Here is a 21,837-nt window from a genome sequence, read left to right as displayed (position 1 = left end):
GTCTGAATGAAAATATATTGGATTTTAGCGGGTAGTTTCACTGTCTCTGTCCCTATCTATACTCTAGTCAGTCCTTCAGACTACAGTGAGTAACAAATGTTTCAGAAGTACAAGAACTGAGTTTAGAGTACCTTAAATGTGAACTCAAAAATATAAAAACAAGCGCACTTCACGGCTGTAGGATCATGTTGTGTGTGTAGGAGGTGTCTATACTTGGATTTATGATATTGAGCTGTGTGCTTGTGACGAGAGATCACTTGACAGAGAAGGATTACTGAAAGGAAGGGAACGGAAATCGGCCAGTTCTATAAGATGTAAGGAAGAAGCCTGGATTCCACCACGAGCATCACGATCTCAAGATCATTTCTCTTTGTTCGGTGCTGCGCAAAACTTTTCAGGTTTACTCAGCCTTTAGAGGCTTCACAGGTCACTTTGTTTGATATTTCCAGCATGAGCAATCGAGTTGTTTATGACAGTACCTGCTTGTGATCAACTTCAGTTTCTTCCTGTGCAGTGCACTGATTGTCACGTGTTCCAAGGTACAGATGTACATCATGAGAATATTTACAATCATCGCCATAATCACACTTGCCACTTTTAAATCTCTTGCAAGGAAATTGTTTGTAGTAATTTTTGTCTTCTTCCTCTGCTTTCCGACCTTGTAAACGTTGCCTCTTTTCCTCAACTGTCTCACTGTCTTTCTTTCTTTTTGCCCTAAAATTCAAAACACCAACAACTTATCACTGTATAACCATTGCCAAGGGGTCAAGGCACAAAAAAATCCAAACTTGTCCTTTCCAACTTTGAAAAATACTTCTTACTTGAATTATTGATTTAAATTAATCATCTGCTGAAATTACTCGCCTTGATGATCAACAACGCTCAAGTGAGGGCAACTTATTACAAACAAACACAGCTAAGGGTAACTGCAGTAAGGAAAGCAACAGGACAACTAAAGATAACATACCACATACTTGAGTGCATCCGATATCAAGCTGCAAAAATTTGGAATTCGCTCCCAGACAGTATGAGAACATAACGTCATTTAAAGATTTTCAGACAGTCATAACGAAAATGAACTTTTAGAAGTAGTTATAATTATTGTATTAGCAGTAGTTTTAATTATTGTATTTTAATAATTTAATTGATTTATGTATTTTTATTTTATTTTATTCTTTCTCGAAGACATTAACTCAATAGAGCTACTCTGATAATTCGAGTTGAAATAAAGTGTATGTATGTATGTATGTACCTAGTAACTGCTAAACACTAACTAACAACAATGACGTGGAAAATGTTTTTGCACTTAATTGTAGCAAGGAACTAAATATAACTAGGCAGTACAGTCAAGAGCATAGTCCTATTACACCACTGAGAATAACTATTCTTAACACTATTGTACAGTAAGTTGAATTATTCTCGCATTTTGATTGGATCGACTGACGCCTTGAAGACGTTTTTACCTTTTTTTTGTTTCCTCGTTGTGAAAAAAAAAAAACAAATAGTTTCCATGGTGCTGTATGTCTGTTCAGTAATTGATCACAGATGACGTTAATATGTGCCACTTTTCTCGATCAATTACTGAAAAGACGCACAGCAACAAGGAATCTATTTACAAGAGAATAAATGTCTTCATATGGAATCCATTTGTTAAAAATACTGCACTATAAACCTGTACTACACCTTGGTTTAGGTCCCCAGTTGGCTTCAGGATTTTCTTGGTACCTGAGAAGTTTTTTCTGTCTTGAAGCCGGGTTTGCTCCTGATTTGGCTTCAAAAGACACCTGAAAAACAGGTTCTTTGCTGAGAATTGCTGTACCCGGTGAATTTACATTCTTTCTCTTCACTGGGTGAAGTTTTTCCCAGCATCTCATGATGTCCCATACAACTAATGAATGAAATAAATAAAACAAATTATTGAGGAATGCAGAGTCTCTTTAACCAATTGAACGTAATGTAATTGATTACAGTCTGATGTATTTTTGGTGGTGTATCACATGAGCTTGCTTGAGCCATGATTCACATTCTTGGGAGACACAGTACCCATGACAACCAAATGAGCCTGATATGCTGCAGATGCGTATCAAAATAGTTACGATTTGGTATTTATCATACCCAGATTTGGCCAAACAACCAGCAATATCGAGGCAGTGATTTGATTTTGCAGGAAATCAGGATAATAGACAGCGCTTTTGACTGGTAAGCAGAAAATTTGGGTAAGGAACTGCGCAGAAGTGAACAAATGACAGGAACCAGCTCAGAACAAACACATACATAGACAACATACACCAGAATAATTTCTTTCCAGTCATGTCCATGTGCGTGTGAAGTTAGACACTGAACATTACAAAGTTACAAGTTGTAGCAATTGAGTACAATCCATTTGATGCATGGAAATCAAACTTCACAATAATATTACCATTATGAGGAGCATCAGTTTTGAGTGCTTGTTTACAAGCATGTGAGCTGGATGCTCTGTAGCCAGCTTCTATGACTGCAGATCTGATCTGCACCAGAGAGGGTGTGTTACAATGAAGTACTCCACACAGGTGGTCCACAGAGTAGTACAGTGGACAGTCTGCCAGCTCCTCTTGAATGACACTCAATAATCCTATAGAAAACAAAACAAAACAAAGACAAAGTTACAAGAATTGAGATAATTTGACAGAAATGAAAAGTATCAAAATAAAAAGTTGGCAGAAATCAGTTTTCAAGAACATTTGTCCAAAAGCTTGGAAAGGTGTTAATCACTAATTTGAACTGAAGCAAAGAGCATTTTAATGACTCGAGTTAATGTAAAACTGTTAATGAGTTAAGCAGCTTTGGGGCAAAACAATCCCTTGCTCAGTCTCTCAATAAAAGAATCTAATTTGTCATTTAAAGAAATTTAGATCAGGTCAACATACTCAATTCAACACAGCTGAGTATATCAAGTGAACTTTTGGAGCTGATGTCATTCCTTGAGGTAGAATAGTGGTTTTCGGGGAAAATCAGTAGAGAAAGTGATCTATGAAAAGAAAAGAGGGGGTCACTGGCCATTTAAGGAAGTAAATTGCACACAAAGTTAGCAAACTGGTGTAGAGCCCTATACTTGCATATTTCTTCCTTAGCGTGTCAAGCAAGCGTGTCTGATATGGTTTGACTTTGCAACATAAATTAAGTGTAAGGATGCGAAGTAAACTTTTGTACATCTACAAAATATGTAATTGAACAACTGGCAAGTATAACCACTTTAGGAGTTTCTTAGTTTCCTTTCAAAATTATTTGCCAGCTGTTTTTTGACATATAGCGTTCAATTCATTCGAAAAACATTGCCCATAGATTTTCCTGGTTTGATCTTAATTTTGAATAAAAATATATTACCAGGAAATCAGCAAGAGGTTCTTATGCCCATTTACAGCTAAGCATCAACTTCATTTACTCTTTATATTTTTTTCAAATTTGTGATTACCTACACACCTGTAGTTACATGTAACACTGTGTAGAGGAAACACTCTCTGGTTAATTAACATTTAGCCTTTCATTCATGCCACAATCACGTCTATTATTGCATTCACATCACAACATTACTCACCAATTATCCTCTCAGATGTCCCAAACAACCCAGGTTGTTCCTTTACACTCTTTAATAGTTTCTCTATAAATTCAGCGTTGTGAATGGGCTCCTTCCATATGGGACCTCCCATGTGAAATTTTCCACCACATTGGTCACATAAGGGTCCTACAGGAGGTCCCAGGGCTGGAGGGTACTTCTTACTAAGGCCTTCCTCAATACGACGCCCCACTGGAAATAAATTGAAATACACAGAAATTTATTAATTAACACGTATCTCCTGGCACAACATACTGTCCCAACCATTGAAAACTCCCAGTTTAACTGACCATTCATTTGAGTAAAGACTGCCATGAGCATTGAATAATAATAGAACTGTAACTACATATTGCAATAGAACCAGGCTTTTAGCCAGGATTTGAAAAGTGGCCATCCAAAATGTGCTATAGGGTCTGCTCAAATGAACAGTTTATAAGGCAGCATATGAAAAATATAACAATAAGCACTTAATGACTGGCCCCAAGGGAAACAGAGAGCTTTGTTTCCCTGAGACCCTCAATGTTCCCCGAGGCGAAGCTGAGGGAAACATTGAGGGTCAAGAGGAAACAAAACTCACTGTTTCCCAAGGGGCCAGTCATTAAGTGTTTTGTTATACCTCCTGCCTCAAAAATAGAAAAAACTGTGAAAAAGTGATGCTTGATGTGTATGGTGGCTGTGCTTGCCGTATGAGTGGCAGTCAAACCGAGCTGTCCTACCGAAACAACACGATAACAATCTTTTTCTTCACAGCTAACAAAAATAAAGACAATACTTAAGGTTACAGTATACCTTCAGGGGTGTCTCGCGCGCAAGCGATGTAGCGCGTGCAGTTTAAGCTGTAGATACCTAAACCCCTATATCAAATTAAAGCTTATGGAGCTGGCTATCAAACTATACTAAGAATTCTGAAAGAAAATGAATTGTCGAATTTTTCACGACCACTAAATGCGAGCGCCCGAATCACCTTTAGGAAGCTACAAGTCAAAGCAAATTTCGTTTTTCGCCAATTTAATTTTTTTCTCGGTTTCAGGGCCCAAAGCGCTTAAAAAACGTGTCTGCGTTTTGGCATATTCAATTGCAGTAAAAAGTTACAGAACATTTTTGAAATAGGATTAAAAAAATGTGGAGTGATCGTACAAAAATCGCTCTCGAAGAAAAAGTATTTCGAAATTGACAATTCCCAGACACGCTTTTGTAGTGTATATGTTAAACTAGCCACTGTCCAAATTTAAGAGCAGTTGAACAAATTCCCTTTGAGTTATAACTCTTTAAAGTGTCTGCTTCAAGTGAAAAAATTTATTCGAGAAAACAGCGCTAAGAAAAATTTTCTGCTTCGCAAACAAACTCCGCCCACAAACGCCTTCAACTGGGTTCTCAGATAACTAAGCCAATCAGTGCAGGGAAAGTTTACTACCGTTAACCTCCTGGTGAAATTTACGCGCGAATCTCTAAAAAACTCTTGTGTTTCGCAATGCGCTCAAGGAACCGAAGGCAGAGAGATCATTTTTCTGTAGCTCGGTTTTTATTGAAGCTGGTCTGGCAAAATGGGGAAGACTAAAAAGGATACGAACGCTAGAGTGGCTGAGCGAAGGAAACAAACAAAAGAAAGCGCGGAGAGCAACTGTGTGTGGGCAACTGTGCATGGATAATATTTCAAATGGTCTCAATGAGTGCGACGATTCGTCGATATCGGACTCATCAGAAGAGTCTCTGTCAGCATCCCTGTTATTGCTGTCAAGTTCCGAAATTTTTACAGAACCTTTCTTTTCTCTTACCACGAATATTTGCCCACCTTATACGATAACTATAGCTTCATCCGCGTGGCGAACCTTCGCTTCTTCACTCATTAATGTATTTTCATTCGTTCTTCGCTGTTTTCGCTTTTTCGAACTGATCCATGGTTTAAACGTGGTCTATGTTTACTTATAACTTAATAGAGACATGCCTAATACCAAAAATGCTGGGTAGTCAGAACAACAATGCTGATCAACTGAGTAGTCAATTCGTGACATCGATATAGGTATATTCCCACGAAAATCGTCTCGGTTGATTGCATACGCGCCATAGGGCTGTCAATCAAGAGGTAAACTTTTACTTCCGGTGAAAACGTAAAACCGCCATTTCTCCGCCAATATTTAGCCTTTTTCAAATTTTTTTTTCAGAAATTAGAGATTATTCTTCGACCACTATTTTGACCCAAAAATCCAAATTTGAAGAAAATTACCGACCTGAAGGTATACTGTAACCTTAAGTTGCTGTGCCTTCTTCTAATGCTTCACTCAAGAATTCTGGGTTTGATTTGACAAGAAACAGCATACCGGTATTTTGTTGTAAATGACACAGCTATTTTCCTTCCTGGCGAGTGGTGACAGCGATTGAAGAGGGAGTTGCCGAACACGGGCGACCCATTTTTGGCACCAAATTAAAAGCTTGAAGACACAAAATGTTCAAATTTTCCCCTTCATTAACCTGATATGTTTTTGCCAAGTTATAAGTCCCTTTTCTTGAATAATGAATGCCTTCTCTAGTGAGAAACGTTGTCCTACTTCAATGGCTTTTTTGACATCAGGCCAACTGGCACACAAATTTGCCACGGTTTAAAGGTGTACGGCCTGATCACGTGTGAGTCAAAAGTTCAAGTTGTTGTTTACCTAGGGAGTTAGTGAGTTTTGTCTGCCCCAGGGAGTTAGTGAGTTTTGACCCATGGCACATGACACATTCTCCAATCCTAAAACGTATTTGAGTTGGGAGGTATAACAATTTTCTTTAATAAGTGGCCATCTACAGGATGCCTAGACGACCACCTGGCTAAAAGCCTGTATAGAACCCACTAAACTGCAGGTGGCTGTGATCTGACATTAGTGTACATGTAGGTTAAGTAATGTTTGTGCTATGGAATTTATAACATTGCAGGCATCACGATCCTAAAATTAAAATTTGCATAATAATATATATTTTTGTATTCCTTTCAATTTCGATCAAACATCTGTACCAGTGCCATATTACACAGGACCCTCTCAGCATCCTCTCTTAGGGTTAGAGGATCAGAGAAAGAGAGCTTGCTAGACATCTTTCTTGCATGTACCCTTTGTTAAGTCTGTTTGAGTGGTACAACTGGAAACTAGCTAGCTTATTGTCCTTAAGCTACATGCAAAGTACACTGAACACTAAAATCTTACAATCACTTGTTTTAAAGCAAGTGCATATCCAACTCTGAGCCTGCCTGAATTCTACTTAAGAAAACCTACATTGTATTATTGTTTTCCCATTGTTTCACTGAATCACTTGCTAATGTTGTGGTTTATAATGTTCTAAGAAACATTTAATGAGCTTCCACACTTACTTGGCTGAAAATGAAAACTCCCACACCCAGTGCACAAGAAAACCAAACTGTGTTTACTTGCTGACCTTTTGACTTCTGAGGCACTGGTGAAAACTTGTACAAAAACACGCACATAGAAATCAACACTGATGCTCAGAAGAGGTTTGATGTATCTCTTGTATCTATTAGCATGGGATTCCAGAGAGAATAGCAACAATCTCAAAGCCTGTGAAAAAATAGAATTGCTGTCAAAAATGCTAGAGTGAATTTTTCCGAAATATATTGTAATAGGCTACACTTTCCTTGTACAAGATCAAAATCTAATTTTCCACTTCAACATGAAGTTGACTTGCACTTTCAACATTATTTTGACAAGTGCAGCGAACGTCCGGTTGCAACCACCTCTCCTCAGTGACCAGTTTTCCAAAATACCAAAAGTTTCCTGTAAGTGACCACCTCTCATAAGCGACTGCGACCTGTTTTGGAGCAAAACGTTTGAAATTTTCTTTTGTTTTTAATCTCCTGTAAGCAGCCACTGACAGATAATAAGGCAGAAATTGGATCAAGAAAATGCCTTAGGTTTAGTAGATGTCCCTTGTTCATGTGTTAATGGAGTGTCTAAAACTACAATCAAAGGGACACACACAGTCTCTCCATACATTGCATGTGAATGTCTTGGGCGATCGTACGACCAACCAACACAAATAGTATGGACTCTTCTTAGGTCTAGGTTTAGTGTTTTTTGCTCTTGTTAACATGTAAATCGCCAGTAAAATAAAAGGCTGGACTGTCTAATTAAAGCTAGCAATCCAGTTCTTATTAGTTTACGTTCAGTTCCTCCTAATGTTTTGACAACATTACAAACTCAGTTTGTACCTATAGTGAGACTTGTTCTGTTCAATGCCTTGTTAGGTTTAGTTTATCAGAAGCGAACCATGATACTCTGAATAAATACCTTTTGAAAGCTTAAAAATATTTTTGTGGCTACTAAAAGTTATAACATGGGTTTAGATGGGTATTGGCGCACAGGATAACTCTCTGCAGTTACATGTACCATTTGCTAATGAGGCAAAAGTTTGACCCAATGTGGTCTGACTGTAAACCATCTACATGTAGGCTTGACATTTTGGGTGGTCACCTATGATGCAACCCCCTGGCCTCCTGGAAGTAATGTTTTATACATTTCTACACTGCACTAACCATCTCATGACAGAACTTTGCTTTTAAAGACATACTGCCATATTTTCCAAAGCAAGCTTCACTGTGATTCCCACACAACACTCCCATGTCGGTGCAAGTCACTAGAAGAATCCCACCATCAGAAACAGCTTGCACAGCACTGTCCAAAAAGGTTGATGCTGACCCATAAGGATCAAGATCAATTGCATCAAAGCGGCTTGATGGCGGGTGACGATGTTTGTACATTAATAATCTGCAAGAGTGAGTTACAGTATGAGGCATTAATGAATTTTTTAAGCATCTTAGGAACAACATTTGAATACATGTAACAAACATTCATTGTTTGGGGTAACAATGACATTTCAACATGACTCGTGGACTGAGAAATGGATTAGACAAGTAGAATTCCAAGTTAGTATTAATACTAATTTAAATGCTGCAGTCTTATTGGTTGAGCTGTCACACACTATCAACCATTCGTGTGTGGTGGCTTGAGATCCTCTAAAAATGGCGATATCTTCATGACTCTAGTTTTGTTTTCCAATTTGCAGCTGAATTTTCATGGCCTTACCTTGGACAGGAAATGAAATAAGGACTGTTTCTGGTGTGCATTTATATCATTCTTGAAATATCGCAAGAGCAGTAACACACCCAGGACAACTTGTACTAGAAAGTGATTTTTGCTGACAGCCACTGGTCCATTGGCGCTTACAGAGAGCCCTGATCTATCCTTTATTTTAAGGCTAGATGGTTTAAATCATTGTTTCCTAGTAAACCTAACAATACTAACAAACTAACCCAGCATCTTCTTGGCTTGGCTTCACAATATCCTGCACATTATTATGCTCAACATTTTTCTGCATCATTTTGTAGGCATCAGCACTGATATCATTAGCAGTTATATTCTTTACACCAGCTATTTCCAATGCATATCTCACAGAGCGGAGACCAGATGCTGCCAAACCTTCTAGAATAGTGATTCCATCATCATCTGTTTGTTCTACAGAGGTGCATAAAAAGAAGCCATTGACAGTTAATATCAACTTAATGCTTACATGTAGACTGTTCATTAATTATGCAGGGATTAGGAAGGGAAAACAGGCAAATGAGCCTATGGCCCGTGGCAATGCAAAGTTATGGGCCATTTTTAAAAAGTTTGGGCCATTAGGGTAAATAAATGGGCCATAAAAATATCTTGACAAGCAATGCCATGTGCGCATTTTGTTCTTTCAGCCTCCCATTTACACCTTTTCCTTCTCCACACCTGACGTTCGCTCCATCAGAACCAAATCCAATCATCTTTGTAGGGGGTACATTCCTTTTCTGGGCTTCATTTAAGATTTCTTGTGCTAAACCTTTCCCTGTGACATCTTCATGCTCAACATCCCTCAAGTAGACTAGAAGACTTGGAAGCTTTGTCTCCATCCTTGTTTTCAGGATCACAATTCGATGTGGTGCATTCATAGTGTAAAACGGCAACAATCTTGGACATCCAATTTCAGAACTTCTGCTTTCAGAGGCATATTATTTGGCTAATTACAGCATGCAAAACATATTCAACTCATTCTATCATTGAAAATAGAAAGCACATGAGTTGAGCGAAAACCCTCCTTTCCGAGCAGAGTCCAAGTAAGCCACGCTTTTGTAGCGTCGATTAAAGAGCAAAGGCATCGTGATTTCTCTCGTGTTTATTCGTCATTACACTGAAATTTCACAAATGAAAGTCTTTTCCACAAAATAGCATATATTTTACTAGCTGTTTTGTGGCTAGGGCGCATTGCAGGCCTGGTAAGTACTTTCAAAATGCAACTTTTCATAGTTTTATGCATTTGAAGAAATTGAAGGATAGTTACATTAAAGGTACTTGTGACAAGATAAAAATAAAATTTCCCTGACCAAATAAATGCAAAATGTCAGATGAGTAGTAGCCTCCAGCCAGTCCCCTAACAGCTGCTCTTTCTACCCATTTATTTTTAAAACTTGAAAGTGTTAAAATTTCTCTCTCTTCATTAATAAAAAAAAATTAGTAAGGAAAAGCATCACTGAGGTCACAGTGCCCCAAAATAAGTACTTTCAAAATGCGCCATTTCATAGTTTTATGCATTTGAAGAAATTGAAGGATAGTAACATTAAAGGTACATGTAACAAGATAAAAATGAAATTTCCCTGACCAAATAAATGCAAAATGCCAGATGAGTAAAGGCCTCCGGCCAGTCCCCTAACAGCTGCTCTTTCTACCCATTTATTTTTGAAATTTCAAAGTGTTACTTTGATGTTCATTGTATTACTGACCATTGTTTTCCTAGAAGCCGGTTTAATCATGTAGAGTCCTCTTGAAAGGTTTGTAGAAGCACTCTTTTGGACAACTCTCAGCACACATAAATGTATGAACAGTAAATGGTTATCCGCGGATCCAAGGAAGGATTGATAAATGCCACGGCCATTTTGTGTTTACAACAGGTGTTTTAGTTCCCAATCTTTCCATGAGTATCACATTTCCATTGGGAACTAAAACACCTGTGACAAGAATACACCTATGAACATGACAAGAGGTTCATAGTGTTACATGTCTCTGAAATAAAGTGTTACAATGCAGAATGTGTGTGCCTGTCTTTGAGATATTGTCTCTCAGGTCTCATTAACATCATTTTATGGATGCCATAAACTTAAACTTATAATTGTAACATAGCTAAACAAACTGCTATGATATATCTATGGTTGAAAAAAAGAATTAGGACTTTTGAGCAAATATTAGTTTTTTGAGAGTGCCGGCAATATGTGCTATTTTTCCAGTTTTGGCAGGCACACAACTTGAGTTGAGCAGCCCGAACTTCAATTAATCCTAGAAAAATTCAATTAGAATTTTTAATCAAATAAAACTCATTTTAGTGATTGACTAGGTAAGGGCTTCGAAATCCCAGCTTATGAGAAAAATCAAATTTTCGAAGTAAAATCAGTGCTCAGTTTTTACACAGACTTAATTCAGCAGAGTTATAATTTCAATTTTCTTTGACTTTTCTTCAGAAAATAATGTCAATATCCCTGACTCAAAATAAACTGATTCCTTGATATTTCCCTTATCTTGAAGAACTTTTTCCCCTGACTATTTCGCAGGGTGCATTCCACATTACTTCCACACCAAAGATAAGCCAAGGGTTTTTAAATTCCGCGCCACATGCCCGACTGTAAAAATGCTACCCCAACGCAGGTGGAAAAATTGCATTAAATTAGGTGCATAGCATTCATTTTCATGGAGTACACACAGAATAGAAACTTTATCAAACACCAACGGAGCTAGGGGGTCTGGGGGCTTGCCCTCCCATGAAATTTTTAATTTTAGGAGCTCTGAAATGCCATGTCCCATGTTTTTCTGCAAACAATTTCATAAATTAAAACAGGGAAAAACGTTGAGTGCACACACCGCTTTACGCCAAAAACTCCAATCGCACGCTAGTACAATGAACCCTGGACTATTTCCTAACCTGTGGCATTCTAGCAGTACTGTAGTTTCAAAAATTAAGGGCAGCTACGATGTACATGTAGGCTAAGACATAAAAGCTCATGAAAAACTTACTCACGTTCGTTCTGTCCACTCGGTTCTGCTGTATGCAAGCCCTTGTTTACACCTTCATGATTAGAATCTTCTTTGCAACACTCGTTGGAATTTCTTTCGACGCCAACTTCATCCTTGACACCAGCTCTTTCCTTTGGTTTACATTTCCTCCTGCCACTTGAAAGTTCCTGCGAAAACAGCTTGATCACTGCTGTACTTAAGTCTCTGTTAAATTCTTGAACGGGGTTGTAGAAGACAGAATTTGAATCAGGAAATAATATTTCTGCTTTTCCCTCGATTACTTTGACGCCATTTCCAACTCCACTGGAAGACATTTTTTAATCTTCCACTTATCCGTCGGAAAACTGCAATGTCTCTCAAAATATTCCTAACAGAAGAAAACTACAAAATGTTTTAAGGCAGTCATCCTTCTGCAATAATTGCAATAGCCGTCGCAATAGATGCCATCATGTGCTCCGCCATGTTGGATTTGTTCGCCTGAGCCTTCAGTCAAAGGGAGTCAGCTTAGTACTGGGCCATATAAGCGCACGTTAATTGCCCTCGTAGTCCCCAGGCTCATTCTGGAAGCGCGGAAGATCATGGCACGGAATTTTAGCGCCAACTTATAATTTCCCATATGAAATTATGAAATTGCCACGGCAACGTTTAACCCGAAATTTCTTGATACTGTAAACAAGTCAAAAGCCCTCGATCGTAAGGGTAATTCGTTATCCACAATATTAAAACGTAATCAAATGGTATACTCGTGAAATTAGGAAATAATTTCAAAGACTCGGGAAATTTTGACAAAACGCGGGTGCAATTATTTCCTTATTTCACTCGTCACCATTTGATTACCTACACTTATTCCGCTGAATTCAGACACGGACGCTAAGGGCGAGGACGCCAGGGAGTTTTTCGCGCGAGGTAAAAATTTGACTAAAGGAAAAGTTAAATTAACCATAGGTTCGGACAGAAGCTTATCACCTTATCAATTTCCGAGTGATAAGCTTCAGGTTCGGACGAAAGAGGACTGTCGCTACCTATTGCTCTTGTAAGGAATTTGAATTTCCTTGAAACATTACTTGGGGAACTATGGACGCTTTCCATACATTCAACCGTAAATTTACAAGCGGGGGAAAATGGTATGCAAATTTCCTGCAAAAGTTTCGAGAAAATCAGGAATTGCTGAATTTTCGAAAAGCGAACCATTCAATTGAACAGAAATTCCAGGTAAGAAATTTCCGAAAATTTCGTTGTATCTCCCAAGGTTCTTCCCTATTCTGGAAATTCCTGAAAATGCTGTTCCATTGGTCACTGGAAATTTCCAGAAATTCAAACTGTAATTTTTCATCGAATTGAAAGCGCCCTATGTTTGTGCTCTTGTACTCCTTTTTTAGCCAATTTCAAGTAAAACGTGACATACTCAAAAACGCAATTTCCGAGTTATCTTGTGCCTCTGTTTCAAAACGAGTCTTTGTGCAAAACCTTTCATATGAAAATGAAAATGAACCTGTAGGCGAAACAAATTTCCATATGAATGGTTTCCCACGAAGACTCGTTTTGACACAGAGGCAAAAGGTGACTCGGAAGCGGCCTAAAACTACTGACATCAGGTATGTGACGTCATGAGAGTGCGGCAAGAGAAATCCTGTCCAAATCAGCCCACCTCTGAATGTTAAATTTACTTGCCATGATGGCCAATTAGCATACGCTTTGACTTCCAGTCAGGATTTGTAACACTGTTCTCAAACGAAAAAGAGAAGAAAAAAAACGAATGACAAAAGATTGATGACAAATTTTATTGCAGTTGCACGAGTAAGTGACTGGAAAATAGATGGCATTGATGACAAAGACAGATGTTAAATATCTCATTTACTACAAGTTGCTATCAAGGACCTTATCCAAGAAAATTTAAATCTGTAACTGAGAATGCAAAACCTTGGAAAATAGTAATGTTAGCATAATCGCTGTGAAAAAGCATGTTACATCATTTCCTTTGTTACAGTTAAGTTATATCAATTCAGTACAATCCTGTGCAATTATTTTTTACAGATCACCTTGTCAAACGCCAATCTGCTTAATAGTACATGTATTACTTTCTATCCACGAAGTTTATCGTCGGCTAAAAAAACAGTCATTATAGACGGGTTAAAATCCTTCTTGACAATCCACCTCTCAAAAACTTCTACTGAAGAAGAATTCCTCAACACACACGCAGGTTTGTTAGTGCGATCAATCCTCACTCATGGACTGGGTTCTAGATCCAGTGGATGACGTAGAACTGGTTCGAGACATCGAGCGCGTGCGCAGTGTTGGCACTGAAAAGAAAACGACAGAATTTAGTTTCACAAGATGTCGCAATCTCCTTTCTAGGTCGGCAACCTGATCCAAACACGCAAACAAAGTTACGGATCACTTGCCAACTTCTGCACTAGTGCTCTTTAAAGCCAAGTTTATAGTGAAAGGGGAAATGAGTAATCAAGTGTGTTCACTTGCATTTCGTTCGTTGCATATTTCAACACGTTTTATCCAATTTGTTGCAGCTCAGCTGGCCTTTATTTCACGTATAACAACCTTAGGAGTCAACACGTTAATAAATAACAGCAAAGTTTAGTTTTGGAAGAGTCGTTCAGTTCAAGCATCGTCAGAGCCTGCATTCTGCCCCACTCTAAACTTGTTCTAACAGACACCGCGGAAATACGTTTTTTGACGTCACAGTAACTGGTCAGTGGTCATCACCATCGGGCTGTGTTGTCCTTGGATCGATCAGTTCTCTGAGATCGGTGTTTTGCTTCGTTTTAAGGTTGAAAATATCCTTGATACTTCTCGTTATTGGTGAGCTTGACGCCCTTAAATGGGTTTTTAATACTCAAGCAATGTTCGTAAAGAATAGTGGTACAGGGGAGTCATTTTGTGTGGAGTAATGTGTAGTTTGCTGACTCGAGCCAGCTCGGGCGGACGAAGCGTGGATCGTGTTGCTTCAACCGCCCTCGCCTCAGAATTGTCAAAATCAACGATGGGTATCCAGCAAAGCAGAAGATTGGTCCTGTATACAGGTTTTGCAAGGATTTTGAAGACTGGTTGGATTTAAAGTGTAATTTGCGCGAAATGGTTAAGGTACTACATGTAAGTCGGGACCGTTTTATTCACACTCACTTTGCGCCGACGTGTGGTGCTTGTTCATTGAGATTATGTTTCGCAACGCGTCCAAGAAACTTTGATAAGAATTTGTCTTTAAAGACTGGCGTTTTGGCGTTTCTATCACCTTTCTGACTTTCTGCGCCTTTTGGAACGGGTGAAATAAATTTTCTGTACCTGTCGTTTGCTGTCAAAATAAAACATTTGTTACATTTGTTCATTTCATTCACAAGATATTTCTGTATCATTAAAGATTGTTTAAGCCGACATTCATATAATGGTGGCGTTTGCGAAGGGAGTAGAAATCGAAAATATTGTGATTTGTTGGCCGCAGTGAACGCTAGAAATACTGAAAACATTCAAGACCGCTCAATATGTTCGGTTCATTGACAATTTTTCCTTGCTTGAGGTCTTTTTTGTTTACATCGATTAAATGTTGATAGTACATGGAAATTTTCAAGACCGTTTCCTTGTAAATGTATGCACATGTAACTAAATATTTTAAAATGCCCAAACACCTGTATTTTTTTACAAGAAACCGCTTCCACTTATGGAATGTGGTCAAGTTTCACTTCTTTTGATGCTGAAGACATTCAACATTTCAGAGAGGCAGTAATCAACTCGTCAATGAAACCCACTAGTTTATTTTGTTTACTCAGTCATTTGAAGCTTTTGGATTTCTATTTCCCTATCTTACATGTGCATTGTATCAACTTATATAAATAATTGACTGTTATTGTTTTTCCTTTCATTTAATTTAATTCAGATGAGCTTTGCTCAATCACTACAAAATAATTTTTACATTGCAATCATACATGTACATATCACATGCTTTGAATCAATATGAGATTAATTATGATCCCCTTAGTAATAATATTGTATCATCCTCCCTTCTGTAAGATTCTTACTTAACTTGTAACCACTTTATTACAAGACATTATAGCACCTGATGGCAATAAATTATATATATGTAATTATATGTATTTATTTTTTTCCTGTGATAAATTAGCTAACAAGTGGGTTTGTTTATGCCACCGTGTCTCTGAATTGGTTTACTGTCGTCTACAAACCATTGGTAATATATCTTCGCTGCATCTAACTCAGATACTAGACACAAAAGCATGTATTAAAGAACAGATACAGTTCTTACAAATTAATATTTATTACATTTAGTTCATCACTTAAGTTCTACAACATTGCTCTTCTCCAGTGAGAAATTTTGTGCAAAGTCTGAAGTTGTAAGTTGCAAAAACTAGTTCTGTCAGTAGTTGCGAATCACTTAAAATCAGGCTTTGGTACAGTAAACTGAATGGCAGAAAGCGAGGAAATTAGAAATTGTCTCAAATACACAAGTGATAAAAGAGGTAAAGTTGACTGAAATCTACAGACTCCTTTTTTTTAGGTTTAGGGTTAAGGTTAGGCCTAAGGGACAAGGTGGGAGGTGCGGTGGCCTTGTGGTTAGTGCGCTCAGCAATGGATCGAGCGGTCCGTGTTTGAGCCCTGGTCAAGGACATTGTGTTGTGTTTTTGGGCAAGACACTTTTACTCTCACAGTGCCTCTCTCCACAAAGGTGTACATATGGGTACTGGTGAATTTAACCCTGGGGTTAACTCTGTGATCAACTAGCATCCTATCCAGGGGGTAGTAGAAATACTCCTAGTCGGTTCATGCTACAGAAACCAAGATAAGCCTGGCCTGATGGGCCACTTGGCTCTATGCAGACTTTACCTTTTACTTAGGGACAAGGTACTGCATCAAGTGGGGGAAGGGACAGTGGAGTCAGAACCTCCCACTTCCCATACCCTGTTCTCCCACTTCCCATACCTCTATCTCTTGACTCCCACCCTTGTTCGTCCTGCTCCTGTCCCCTGTAAATTAAGAGACTCAAAACACATCCTAGTCATTTAGCTGCACAGTCCTTAAGCATTTCCTTTTCTTTTTTTCCTTCGTTTTCAGCCTGGCTATTCTTACCCACATCTTTCAAGTGAATGACCTATGACTTAACCACTGTCAAAGGGTTTCATTTTGAGCCTCATTTTGAGCCCAAGGGTGAATTTTTCTTTGCCCGTCGGCCTAGAAGTCTCTAAAGACACTAAATGAAAGTCAAGTAGTTGCCATATGGAGAGCATTGGTCAGTGTTCTCTCAGTTGGTGTTTTTACAGCATTGATGTTGTGGAAATCATCCATGGACAGTATCTAAAAGGACTTTTGCTGAGCCAGAATAGAAAAAAATGTACAATAGAAGAAGTTTTCTATTGGGACATCCAGATAATAGTAATATGTAAACAAATATTAATTTTAGAAAGTTATACAGAGTCTCAGGCTCTAAGGTAATGTGGTCAGAAATTGTCTGGGAGGCCTTATAATCAGAAGATTGTTGTGTGAATACAGGGGGGATAGCCTATTTATAACTAAAAATGAAATTCATTTATTGAGTTTTAACTGGAAGTTGTCATTACCCAGATTTTATGGTATTTTTATTGTCTTACAATAACATATGCATGTATTTTTAATTATCCTTTAAACAGCTTTGTATTCCATGTCTTCTGCCATCTTTAGATAATCAGATGTCATGTACTTCTTGTGGCTTTTTCTAATAGCTAAATAGCTTTTTTTTCTAAACTCTAATAGCTATGCAACTAGTTTAAAATAATTTTCACACTTTAGAGGCGCTATAGGCAAAATACAGAACTGCAACAATTCAAAATTATGACAAGAAACAAAGAAACAATAATAAACATGAAAATTAAAAATTTTATTTTCGCCATCCTCAAGCTTCCTGAAGTACAGTATGATTAAAATTGGATATTTTATGATAAAACATACCTTGGTGAATTCTTCCTCGAGTTGAGGCCAGATTTTGAACCCTTTTGGGGATTCAGTCCTACACTTGTTACACCAACGTGTCCAAGATTTATACGAAGTACTGCTTCGATTTCGGCCAACTTGGTCTATAATTCGGTGATACCGAGTGACGACAGGATGACCGTGTTTACTTACGTCAATCGAACACGAGCATGTCTTCCTGACGAATGTGATCGAAATGCCGTTTACATACCGATTCATACGGTTAAAGCCCATCAATTCAACAAACTTGAGAAGTTGATTTCCTCAGAACACCGTTACAGCAACACAAAAGCTGCCTAGTTTTAGCCTTAGCGCACATCGTAACGTAAATTGCCACTGGCTCGCCGCTTACGAGCATGAACTCTCACGAAACAACAACAATTTCACACCTTGTGCAAGTTCAGTTTGGCTTTGGCACAATATATAATATTAACTGAGAACTATCCAACAAATGAGCGGAGTTTAAAAGCTAAGTTTACAGTGTGCACTCTAAGTTTTGTATCTTTTTGACTGTCGATAAGGCTCGCCGCGAAGATAATGTAAAAGTTGCAGGCATTTTGTAGTTTTGTTAGGGTGTACCGCTGACCAGCAAAATACTGTATCGCGCCCCAAAAAACGTATATCCGCGGTGTCGTTCTAACACAACACAAACGCCGTACTATGAACCACAATTAAACATGTAAAATAGAAGTCTTACCCAGTCCTAGGCCTTGAATAAACAAAAGTAACCCCTCTGCCATCTTCTCCGGCTGAAAATGGAGGAAAAAACAATCACGACAAGCTAGAATGATTTTCATTATTACAATGCACATAACAGGACAATCCCCATGGCACAAACACTATTGACTTTACCGACTACTTTTTACTGGTATCCGATTATCAAGACAACAATGCCTAGTTGATGATTTTCTATATTTTCATTGCATGTCTGCTTAGAAGTGAATTCAATAGTTAAGAGCTGACAAATTGAACAGTTCTTAGTCGCCATGCTACCTCACCTTTTCTTCCAAGACACTGGCTCCACAGTCAGGAGTGAGCAGACTCTTAATTTTCACATCTGTGTGTTTCAACACATCACCATAGTAAAATTTGTCCTCCTATAAAGCACAACCACAATGTGATGAAAATTGCTTACAATGCTAGTAAAATAGCTTATTGTAATGACCACAGACACGTAATAAAAAAGGCTAAGGACGTTGCCTACTTATGTTAGTGCGCAGATGTTCTGCGCATCACCCAATGTATGGTTTACATAGCAGAGGGGCATTCTGTCTGCGCATGCGCTAAATCTTTTGGAATGAAAGAATCGTGACGCCATTTTGATTTCTCGAGCGTGCGATGGCAGTTTTTTTTGGGTGATCTAGCCCTCTCCTAGGAGATATCATGGAACGAGATAAAAGAAAGTTAAATGCCTACATACATTGCTAACGCTCTGGGTTTCTTCTGGGGCTTCCTTCGACTTCCCGTGAAAAGATCTTTTACAATCAAACTGCCTAAAAACAGCTAAGAAATGGGCAAATCAACGGGATTTAAATTAACATCAGCTGATTTCCGGATGTTCCCACAAGTGGCAAAGCAATTAAGGTGAGTCTGAAGACCTTAAAATTTGTGTTGTGACAAACTTGGCCTGTGTATTTTAAGATGATCGTAAGGTAGAAGGCTCCTTGTAACGGGAGAATTTTGATGTTATTCTGAATTTGCATTAGCTTTGGAATCAAATTTCTATAAAATCCTACTGGTGCCCCAACTTAAAAATATTGCTATTAATAGTGTCTTTTCCTTTTCTTTACAGCGGCTAAGGATTGCAGTCTTTAAAAAATGTACAGCCATCAGGATTAAAAATTTCTTGCAAGCACTTTTGGTGCATTGCAACCGAGCAAATTATGGTAGTGGGATATGCCGTTCAAGTCTGCTTTAGAGGTACTCCTGGAGTCCATCTCATTGTTATAATAGTCTCACCGAGTAGATCTTCTTTCATGATGTTTAATTTTATCATTTTTTATTATGTACGGCGTAGATGGTGTTTTTGCCCTTCGAGTGAGTGTTCCGGCAGAAAATTGACAAAAACTATGTTATGGTATGTTGCCCCAACTCAAAAATATGTTCAGCAAATAATTTATTTTTCCCTTTTCCGAGCTATGCAAGTTCCTTAACCAGAAAAAATGCGTGCTTTTCACTGCAAAGATTTGTTTAAATGTATTTGCAGTTCAAAATGTTGTGTCTCGATCTTGTACGTTTCGGTTCTTCAGTGGAGTTTTCGAACTCCCCACAGTACTGTTTAGTACACTTGTAGTTCTTTAGGTCTATCGTGCGAAATGATAGTTGTTTTTATCGAAAATATGAAGGGCCCATTAACCGATTTATGACCGCGCTCGCGCGCGTTGCTGAGGAGGTGAAATTTCACTTCCGGTTACTTACGTCAGCCTGGGAGCAGAAAATAAAAATAACTCAATAACTTCCAAATTCGCTCACATTTTAGATGTTTTTCTTTGTGTTTCACAAAATGCAAAGTAAAAAAAGTACAAGCAAAGACAAAATAAGAGAAAGACAGAAAAACAATAGCAATAGAAAGAGAAAAACTAACTCCATGTGGCTTTGTTTGATCTTACCGAAGTGTGCTTGTAATGTAAATTGCGCACGCGCTGATAGGGTAACTTCCAATATATATCGGGCGCACTTCAGGTTTCTTTAAATGCTAAAGGAAACGCGGTTTTTCCTTAAATCCAGCCTTTTTTGACGGATTTCGATTAAAGCCAACGTTGGAAACATAGCTACGCATTCCTTTTTCAAAATCATGCTTTTTTCAGAAAATTACGAACTTTTAAATATTTTGAAATTCTCTCAAAATCTGACCTTTTTGAAATGAAACAAAATCTATGCATAGCGTAATGAGGACTTAAATTAGAATATTAAATTAATGAAAAAAATTCCGATAAAGTAATTTGCCTGGGAGCCTTTGCGTTTTTTCAGTATTAGTCACATGACCATGGGCGTGGCCTGAGGACGTCATCACTAGTGTTGCTGATCATGAAAAAGTTAAAACACATGAAATAACTCTGAAGTAACTAAAAATGACGGGGTTATATGAGAACAAATTTTCCCTAGTAACGGCTCGAAAAGATCGGTTAATGGGCCCTTAAGCTTATAAGTTAGCAGCTAATCATAAGAGCTTTACGACCACTTTATTTTGACTAAAATCTCTACGTAGCTTTGGAACTTCACTTACTTGCATAGAGAAGAAAACATTTATTTATATTAAGTTGAATACGGCACTTGAAATAATTTAACCAGCATACATGTTCACTTGAAATGTGTTGTAAACCTTGCATTTACTCATAATGTGTATGCCTTAAACCATGTTTTTTGCAAATTATTTCACCAAATAAATAAAACATCTGCTGAGCAACTTACTTGGAAAATATAGAACAATAATATATTATTATAATATTGTTCTATTATAATATTCAAGTTTTCAGAGTAACATAGCTGTATTAGGTCTAAAGTAAAGTTTTCAGAGTTTACTTTAGACCTAGTACAGCTATGTTTGATCCCTGCAACTGTGTTTCCCAGTCTCCCACTACCATCCTTTCTACGTATCGCACAAAATTGCGGGCATTTCCAGAAGAGCTTGAGGCTATAATGCCTCCTTGTTGGCCATGTTTGTGACTTTCAAAGAGGCAAATACTTGCATTCCTGAAGCATAACACCATCGTCTTGTCTGGGGGTACAATCAGGACTGCAGCAAATGTTGGATGTTGGCAATGGTAGCTTGCAAGATAAGATTCAAGGTCTTCGACAGTGAAAAAGCCCAAGTCTGCAATTAGTTCAATTTTCTGAAATTCTTGATTGCTGTACTGAAGGACCTCTTTGACTTACAGGTTTGGTTGTTGCACAGGCACGTGAAGCAAGCTGTAAATATGGTTTTCTTTGAGAATTAGCTGGCTGTAGAGAGGAATTACCTGCGTAAGATCTTGAAGTTATTGAGGAATGAAAATTTTACCTTCAAGAAAATGGCATACAGTTAGCATAGCAATAACTGTAAAGGCATTTCTTCCAATCAGACTCCCTGCTATGGTTGATTGGCAAATATTTGGAGGCAAGAGCCACTCAGTCACATCCACATGCTGGTTTGTGGTTACAGTTATTTGGTATGTTGGAGCTGGTGGAGTGTTACTCTCTGTGTGGTTTTCCCTGTGCCATGAC

At 38.2% G+C, this 21,837-nt stretch overlaps 2 protein-coding genes and 2 pseudogenes across 2 annotated transcripts in view; all 4 read right to left on the bottom strand.

Moving 5' to 3' along the window:
• Positions 1–424: 424 nt before the first annotated feature.
• On the bottom strand, positions 425–13,345 carry LOC145479976 (tRNA (guanine(26)-N(2))-dimethyltransferase-like). Its single transcript, XM_081458464.1, has 8 exons — positions 11,672–13,345; positions 8,892–9,093; positions 8,115–8,346; positions 6,936–7,140; positions 3,575–3,784; positions 2,420–2,611; positions 1,684–1,888; positions 425–714 (listed from the first exon to the last, which is right to left on the bottom strand). The coding sequence occupies exons 1-8, from the start codon at positions 11,979–11,981 to the stop codon at positions 468–470; spliced, it is 1,803 nt and encodes a 600-aa protein (XP_081314590.1). The 5' UTR covers positions 11,982–13,345; the 3' UTR covers positions 425–467.
• An 83-nt stretch (positions 13,346–13,428) lies between these two features.
• LOC145480008 (protein NDRG1-like) overlaps positions 13,429–21,837 on the bottom strand; it is a 44,902-nt gene continuing 36,493 nt past the window's right edge. Inside the window, exons 13-15 of the mRNA XM_081458502.1 lie at positions 18,633–18,731; positions 18,332–18,383; positions 13,429–13,967 (exon numbers count right to left, since the gene is read on the bottom strand). Of these exons, the coding sequence (XP_081314628.1) occupies positions 13,882–13,967; positions 18,332–18,383; positions 18,633–18,731 (237 nt within the window). The 3' untranslated portion in view covers positions 13,429–13,881. The remainder of the gene's footprint in view (positions 13,968–18,331; positions 18,384–18,632; positions 18,732–21,837) is intronic.
• The window catches only part of LOC145480025 (uncharacterized), a 4,727-nt pseudogene continuing 3,893 nt past the window's right edge, over positions 21,004–21,837 (bottom strand).
• LOC145479989 (uncharacterized) overlaps positions 21,004–21,837 on the bottom strand; it is a 1,375-nt pseudogene continuing 541 nt past the window's right edge.

The sequence above is a fragment of the Orbicella franksi genome, chromosome 2 (genome assembly GCF_964199315.1).
Source record: "Orbicella franksi chromosome 2, jaOrbFran1.1, whole genome shotgun sequence".
Lineage (NCBI taxonomy): Eukaryota > Metazoa > Cnidaria > Anthozoa > Scleractinia > Merulinidae > Orbicella > Orbicella franksi.
The sequence above is the reverse complement of the archived record's forward strand: the minus strand, read 5'-3'. Positions and strand labels throughout refer to the sequence as shown.